Here is an 8,793-nt window from a genome sequence, read left to right on the forward strand (position 1 = left end):
TTATAGGTTCAAGGAATAAGAGATGAATTTACAGTACAAGTTTATGAGACACATGCACGAATTGCTTTGGAGAAGGGGGATCATGAAGAATTCAATCAGTGTCAAACACAGCTGAAAATGTTGTACTCAGAAGTAGGTGGCCAGAACAAGCTAGAGTTCACTGCTTATCGTATTCTGTATTACATTTACACAAAGAACACTCTCGGTAAGTATAATTCTAATATCACATTACATTTATGAGAAAAAGAAAACAGTTAAAAGGCTGTGTTGAGTAGCAGTAGTTGCAGGTAGTTGATAAATCTTTTTAAGAAAATCTCTTTTTTGATGCAAATATTAACTACCTAAGATCAGGCAGAAGTTTTGGAGCAAATTATTAAACTTAAATACTGAATTGTGTTCTTACATAATGTTACCAAGTTTGTAAGTGAAATGCTGTCGCACAAAACATCAGTGGTGTGGTTGTCTTTTGAATGCAAATAGTTTGAAATAAGATCTCTCGGAAGAATTTCCTAATTATTTAAGTGTTGGATCTTTTTAAAATGACCTCTTTGAATGGTCTGAAGTTGAAATTTGTAGTGTAGAGCTGCAAGGGTATTGTCAAAATAGTAAAAAAATCAGAAAAATACTGGGTATCAAGGTCCAAAAATTTATTTCACATGTGTTAATGTGGATTGTATTTTCCAACTGCAATTCAGTATTGTTTGCAGTTAGCCCCACGATGTTTGGATTCTGTATGATACTGTTAAATTGTAGCTCATACTACAGAATACATTCACGTTTCTACTGTTATGGGCCATTAGTTGACTTAATGTTGAGTCATGTAAACTGCAGCCAGTTATTTGTATAAGTAATGGATGTCAGTCTTTGGGTACCAATGTTATTGATTGATATTAATTTACAGATCTCACAACAATTTTAGCATCACTGACACCAATTGATGAAAAAGAAGAGTGTGTTTCATTTGCATTGGCCGTACGTTCAGCATGGTGGCTTGGAAATTATCATAAGTTATTTCAACTGTACAGAGAAGCACCAATGATGACAGCATACTTGATGGATTGGTTTGCAGATAGAGAGCGGAAATCTGCGTTGAAAAGCATGGTGAAGAGGTATGTATTAAAATATAGCCGTTATGTTTAACCTTCTAGTATACACTTGTATAAATTTAAATAGACTTTCTCCTTGACGAAGCACACACAAATCAGGTTGTTGTTGTTTCAGTCTGAACTCCTGCATCCTGCGTCCATTTGAACTTTCGTCTTTGTCTATGGTGTTAAAGTTCCCCCATAAACACATTTCTCTGTCTTACTAAATTGACAGTTCCTTGATGCCTCGTGATATTTCTTATCAACTGCTGTTTTCTTTAAGCAGGTTTTTCTACATTTCTTTTCCTCTATTCTACTTAGTACAGTCTCATTAGGTACTTGATGTACCCAATCTTCAGCAGTTTTATGTACAACCTTATTCCAATAACTTCTCTTAGTTTCTTGTCATCAGTGGTGTTTATCATCCACATTTCACTTCAGTACAAGGTTGTACTCCTTACAAATAACAACAGAAAAAATCTCTCAAAACTTACATTTATATCTGATGGTAATATGGGTTCAGAATCATTCAGTGTTTTATTTAACCTTCATGTTAATTAGGTTTTTGTAGGTATCGCAGCTGTAAAAGTTTGGTTTAGTATCACATTGCCCATGATTATTCATTTGTCATGGGTTGATTGGGCATAAAGACTTCAGAATAAAACACGCACACTTGAGCATACAGAAGTGTAAAATTGTTTTGTAATTGTAAGGAAAATTTGAGGAAAACCTAATTTGGAACAATGGTAAAAACAGAAATTCATATTTGGCTACTAATTCTAAGCTGCAAACAATTAATAGGTGAAAACTGAGAGTGAAACATGGGAATACATAGATTCATTTCTTTCTTCTTCTCATTTGCTTTCTCATTGTTCTCGTCTCTTTCCATCATATTCGCTCTTTACCAAAAGTGTAATGAGGATACGTCATAATGCTTCCACTTTCAACATCTCTGCTTTACAGAGATTGGAAATCTTTAACACTTTAAGGTCCAATACTGCATTTTTTTGCCAGTTCAAATCCCATGCACAGGATAAACATAACGCAGGTGCCCCCTCACACACACACACACACACACACACACACACACACACACACACACACAATAAATTGTTCTGCACTTCTGTTGATAACGTACTTGTCAAAGATTTTATTAGAGTCCAGAGCCTAAAAATATTTTGTAGTGATGTCTTAGCAGTACTAATACATTCTCAGTAATGTGTACTGTCAACAAGGAGTGCTTTATGGCCACCGCAAAAAAACTATAAAATATTGCAAATTTCTTTGAATGTTCTTGACTTCTGTTAACAGCATACAGTGGAACTCCTCTTTTACACTTCACAAGTTACTTTAAGAAAATTGTATGAAATGTTGCAATAACTTCTGAAGCTATAAAAGTTAATGTATAATGTCCCCCCTTAGATTTTCGTAGTTGGTGTGAGATATATGTGCATAATGGACATCAATATAAGTGTCAAGAACTTATTTATTATCTCATACGTTAACTGAAATTTGTGTTATGTTTAACAGCTGACATAATTGGTAGTAGTAACTATCTGGGAATGAAAAATGTTGGATTCAGTTGATTCATCATAATCAGTATTTGTGAAAAGTCTGCAAATGTGTCACAGTTCAGTATTTTTTCATGCTTAGCATGACGCATTTCAAGAATTTATTCTTACTGTTAATTGCAAATATTCACGTAAGTATTTAAGTATTTTGCGTAATGTTTGCATGTGTGTTGTTCTGTCTATCTTGCACTGTAGTTTTTTAAAAGGCTATAAGGTAGACGTGCCTCCTCCACTACACACAAACCCTAAATCACATTGTTTGTGAAAGATCACAAAAATACTTAACATAAATATTTGCAGTTCACACTGAAAATAAATTCTCGAAATGTGTTACGCTAAGAATGAAAGAATAGGTCACTGGTGCAGTATTGCTGTATTTAGACCAGAACCATTTGAGCAATGCAAAGACAGCAAATGTTTCAACCAGTGCTACCAGTGGCCAAGCAACTAAATGCGAAATTATTCTAATGAACGTAATTACTCCTATCAGTCACTTGCAGAGTACAGTTCCAAGGTGGCAGGAGACAGCACAAGTTCACGTTTTCACCATTTCAGATCTGCTGAATAAAGCGCCATGGTGTCAGGAAATTAACAGATGTACTTTCGTACACACTATTTGAAGGCCTATGCCATGCAAGTGTCATTTTATGTCAAATACATCAGTTTTTTGACCCGAACATTTTCATAAAGCATAAATATCGGGAAAATTTTGAATATGTTAATGCAAAAACAGGTTTGAATCATCATTGTGAATATAGAAAATTTGGTCGGAGCGATTAAAAAAAAAATTGTGAGGGGAGGGAGGATGTTAATTCCACTTAAGGGGGGGGTAGGACGTCAAACGGGCCGACTTGGAGCAGGAGAGGCACCACAAGACATTTCAGTTTCCACTGTCTTTACTTTTACAAATAAATTCATAAAACTTTGTCAGCATGACCAGGAAGGATTCATACACTCATAGCAGTGGAAGATCTAAAACATAACGAAGTAAATTTTTTTTAAGTGTGAAATTTCATCTTTTTTTTTTCATTTACTAATGGCAGCAATTGTTGCTGTAGGTACACATTTCTTCATAAGTAAGAGAGATTCTTCGATGAATTTTGCACAGCATACAAACCATACCTAAAGGTGTATGAAATTCTAGAATTTTCCAAATTTATTAAAAACTGTGGTAAAAATTGGGGTAATTAACTATAAAATTTGTGTTTTTTCTAAACATGAAGTTTAAAATATAACAGTTCACTCATTTTTTCATAAATTAAATAAATTCTAGAGTTTCATACACCTGTGAGTATGGTATGTATGCTGTGCAAAATTCATCGAAGAATCTCTCTAACTTATGAAAAAAAGTGTACCTATAGCAACAAATGCGGCCATTAGTAAGTGGAAAAAATGATGAAATTTCGCACGTAAAAAAAAAATTTATTTTGCTATGTTTTCGGACTTCCACTGCAATGGGTGTGCATCCTGCATCCTTCCTGGTGATACTGACAAAGTTTTATGAATTTATTTGTAAAAGTATAGACACTGGAAATTAAAATGTCCTGAGATGCCTCTCCAAGTCGACCCATTTGACGTCCTACTCCCCTTAAAAGTGAGGTTAAACTGTGCATTGTAGATAGTTCATTATGTGTAAGTAGGATTTGGAACCAGAAAATATTGAATATGACAGTCGTAAAATGTCAATTTTTGGATTAAGTGTAACTGGAAAAATTAAAACAATTAAAGAGCCTAGTAGAGGGTTTCATTGAAATCAATAAATATTTTCTTTAAAAATTTGAACTACAAAGTACATGACAAAATTAAAATATTTACAAAAATGGACATAAAGCTCTCATACCCCCCCCCCCTTTGGTACTGGTAAGCTTAGTGTAAATAAATACAAAATGGAAGCTAAGAAAAATCAAAACAATATGATGGGCATCTTAAAAACTGATAATTTTTCACTATTGATGGACAATAAACAGTAATAAATGAGCAAATGACGTAAAAACAATAAAGAAATGTGGTGTAACAATACCAGAGAAGGAAAGTTGCTACTCACGATATAGCGGAGATGCTGAGTCACGATAGGCACAACAATAAGATTCACACAATTAAAGCTTTCAGCCATTAAGGCCTTTGTCAGCAGTAGACCCCCCCCCCCCCCCCACACACACACACACACACACACACACACACACACACACACACACACATACATACGTCTGCAGTCTTAGAGAGTTGAGACCACACTACGAACAGCACCACCATTGCATGATGGGAGTGTCGACTGGGTGGGGGTAAGTTGGTGGCTGGGGTGGGATAGTATGGTGGGAGTGGTGGACAGTCAAGTGTTGCAGTTTAGATGGAGGGCAAGAGAGAAGGTGCGGAGGGGGAGGGGGTAAGTAGTGGAAAGGAGAGAAATAGAAAAAATTAAAAGACTGGGTGTGGCGGTGAAATGATGGCTATGTAGTGCTGGAATGGGAACCGGGAGGGGGCTGGATGGGTGAGGACAGTGACTAACGAAGATTGAGGCCAGGAGGGTTATGGGAACATAGGACGTATTGCAGGGAAAGTTCCCACATGCACAATTCAGAAAAGCTGGTGTTGGTGGGAAGGATCCATATGGCACAGGCTGTGAAGCAGTCATTAAGATGAGGGATATCATGTTCGGCAGCGTGTTCAACAACAGGGTGGTCCACTTGTTTCTTGACCAAATTGTCGGTGGCCGTTCATGCGGACAGACAGCTTGTTGGTTGTCATGCCTACATAGAATGCAGCACAGAGGTTGCAGCTTAGCTTGTAAATCACATGACTGGTTTCACAGGTAGCCCTGCCTTTGATGGGATGTTAGTGACTGGACTGGAGTAGGTGGTGGTAGGAGGATGTATGGGACAGGCCTTAATGGCCGAAAGCTTTAATTGTGTGAATCTTTTTGTTGTGCCTATCGCGACTCAGCATCTCCGCTATATGGTGAGCAGCAACTTTACTTCTCTGGTATTGTTAAATTCCATCCTGGATTTTCCATTGTTTAAAGAAATGTGGTGGCAAGTCATGAAGCTTGATTGGAAGAAAGGACATTAGTGTGTGGAAAGTTTAGTTTGTGGCACCTTTTATACAAAAGGCAGTGAAGTTCCCTTGTCAGAGAAAGAAATATCATAAAATTAATAGTTACCATCATTGTGTGTAAAGGTAATTCAGATACAGGATTGCCACTGATCTTTTGTCCTGTGGAGTGACTAAATATGAATACTGACCATACGGGAGAAAAATTCAGCATACATTAACTCACATGTTTTTACTGTTATTACTTATGCTGTCACTAATCTATGGGCATTTGTAGTGATTTTTTTCTTCTGCTGGATCTTTCAAGTGGTAAAAAAAGCATTTTTGTGCCAATATTTTTTTGTTATTAATGTTTCTTCTCTGTTGCAGCTTTCGTCGTTCTTTTCCTAATCTAATATGCATGTTCTTGTTTATTGCCTTAGCTATCGTCCATTTTTGCCAGTGAGTTTGGTGACTCAGGAACTAGCTTTTGAATCCGATGAGAAATGTTTAGAGTTCCTCACTCCATTTGGCCTTAAATTTGACGATGCCCAAAGGACCAAGATTGATTGTAAAACAAGTTCTACCATCATCTCCAATATCTGAGGCCATTGGTCATTATTTCCAATGGAATCATTTATGGTAACTTTTTGTGTTCTCAGTGGGAGGTTCCAGTTGGTCTTCAAGCAGTGTTTTCTTTCATACATCAATCTTAAGTTGCCATTACATATTTCATTCTTTTTCCACATCACAGGAGATTAGTGATGTGAAATAACTGCATGGCTGGTATAGTTTTGTCTTATTTTGTCTGTCCTGGAGGTATTTCTGACTTAGTGTAAATTGCAGTCTTGATTATGGCAGATGTGACAGAAGACTACATCAAGATCATCAATCTGGGGAAAATGAAAAGAGCTCAGAGATAAAATTAATTTTGCCTTACAGATTGACGAGGTGCAAAGAGAAACATGGAATTTTTGAAATGCTGCTCCTGATGAAGATGTGGAACATACAGATTTCTTGGGAGGCTACATCTTACTTCGAAAATATAACCGACTATCTCATTGTTATAATCCTGGGAAGAGAATAATCGCTACCGGCCATCTATAAGCAAGATATCATATCGTTGTCATATTGGAAAGAGGAAAACTGCTACTAGCCACCTCACTTGTCATTGAAGCAGTAAAAACCTTTTGTCTGGAATGGGAGTAACATCAAACTTAAATGTTGATAAGAACAATGTGAAGGAGATCGTGCAACATAGGAAATTCGCACTTTGATGATGTGGCTATTGAACAATGCTTCCTGAAGAGCTAGATGATGCTGTAAACCTCTGTATACCAGTGCGAAGTATTTGCTGCATTGGAATTCTGCTTCAGAAGAGGAGTTTTCTTCAGCTACTTGGAAGACTTAATGAAAGTGAGATGACATAGCATATAAGATTCACTTTAAGAGGGGCTATTTTCTGCAAGAGCCAGCAACTAATTACTATCTCTGAGCTTCAAAATAAGAAGATGCCTGCAGTTTTGTCACATACTGCTGTAATGACTCAATAGGGTATCCATCCTTACATGAAACATCGTTGTTTTATTCCCTCTTCAGTAGAGCCTTTATTACCTCGACAAATTGATTGTTATGCAACTCTGTTGATACGCTAATCAGTCTTCAGTATTGTAACAGTTCTGGTATACTCCTTTTGTTACTGGAACCTCCCTCTAGGTGGTCGCTTGTTCAGGTTAAATGTAGATATTCCAGGAGGGTACTGCAGGTTCCATGAACTCGTCGCTGGAGGCAGAAATTCGTCGTGGAAAACAGCACACCGAGTCAACACATCCCGAAGATGTGGAAGCTGGAGATAAAAGTACAAATTCTGAGTTTTATGTAATTTTTGTGTATTATATATTTTGCATTCCAGTGCATTGACAGTTTTTGTTATGCGTTATGGTGAGTTTGTGTACATAGACACTTTGACTTTGAGACTGATTGTGCGTGTGTAAATTTGGTCCCAGTGTATAAATGTGAATATCCGTATGCCTGTGATTAGGGAGGAAGTGACATTGATGAACGATATTTATATAGTGTGCACGCTATTATTAATAAAAGCGGTGTGTACAGGACTGCATTCTTGTGGCTAAAAAAGCCGGACAGTTTTCGGTGAGCATCATCCCAATTTTTTTTATGTTGGCTTTTATTTAATAAAATGTTTTACTATGCAACTTTTCTTATATTTGTGTAATAAATGGTTTTCTACTGCATTAATTACTTTCATTGTACCAAATATTTTTCAACTTCTCTAAAATTTTAAATTCTGAAAGCCTATTTAATTTGCAAATTTATTTAGGTGCAATAAACTCTCTTTAAGTGTTCCTATTTTTTTCACTAGTAAATGTGTTTTGTTGTAAGAATAATTTGATTAAATGACTAATTTTATTAGTATGTAACCAGAGCCATAACTCTGGATTTCACAGTTCATGGTCCTGAGGTAGGTCATTGTAGAAACACTTAAATCTCGAAACATTTGGTAAAAAGGGAGTATTTTTGTACCAGTGGTGTTATGTAATTTTTTTTTCAGAATTGCAATAAAATATGAAAGATAGAAACAATTTACTAAAATGTTGAATTGTTAAATTTTTTGTCCCAGATGCATAAGTTAATGTTTTGAAAGCTGTTAAAAGCGACTTCCACAGAAGTCATTTGTGTACAAAGTTTTTTTTGTATGTAGAGTTTGCTGAATACACAAAATTACAAAATTATTTACCTTTCTTAGTTTTTAATTTCTTTATGTTTATAAAGTGTGTGTGTGTGTGTGTGTGTGTGTGTGTGTGTGTGTGTGTGTGGTTATGGTAAATATGTAACACTTTTTTAGTTCTGTGCTGTTTGAGTTAATCTACCTGCAGTTCCATTTTGTGCTGCAGTACTATAATTTCCATAGTAGCACTGGTTTCAACTGCAAGTGTGGTAAAGAAACCAATGATAGTTACTCCTGTGTGCCAGGTTATACAGCTGGAATGGATTTGATAATCCTCTTAGCAGCAGATGCATGTGAAATGTGTTCCAACGTTCGACTGTTCTTTGCTAAAGTGCATTGCCCGGAAAATTCAGTGTTAATCTTG

At 36.2% G+C, this 8,793-nt stretch overlaps 1 protein-coding gene across 4 annotated transcripts in view; it reads left to right on the forward strand.

The window, feature by feature from the left end:
- LOC126175478 (leukocyte receptor cluster member 8) overlaps positions 1 to 7,935 on the forward strand; it is a 76,026-nt gene extending 68,091 nt beyond the window's left edge. For all 4 annotated transcript variants that reach the window (XM_049922290.1, XM_049922293.1, XM_049922291.1 and 1 more), the window contains 3 exons: positions 7 to 205; positions 902 to 1,109; positions 6,127 to 7,935. In XM_049922290.1, coding sequence (XP_049778247.1) covers positions 7 to 205; positions 902 to 1,109; positions 6,127 to 6,289 — 570 coding nt within the window. In that variant the 3' untranslated portion in view covers positions 6,290 to 7,935. The remainder of the gene's footprint in view (positions 1 to 6; positions 206 to 901; positions 1,110 to 6,126) is intronic.
- Positions 7,936 to 8,793: the final 858 nt, after the last annotated feature.

Source organism: Schistocerca cancellata, chromosome 3 (genome assembly GCF_023864275.1).
Source record: "Schistocerca cancellata isolate TAMUIC-IGC-003103 chromosome 3, iqSchCanc2.1, whole genome shotgun sequence".
NCBI lineage: Eukaryota > Metazoa > Arthropoda > Insecta > Orthoptera > Acrididae > Schistocerca > Schistocerca cancellata.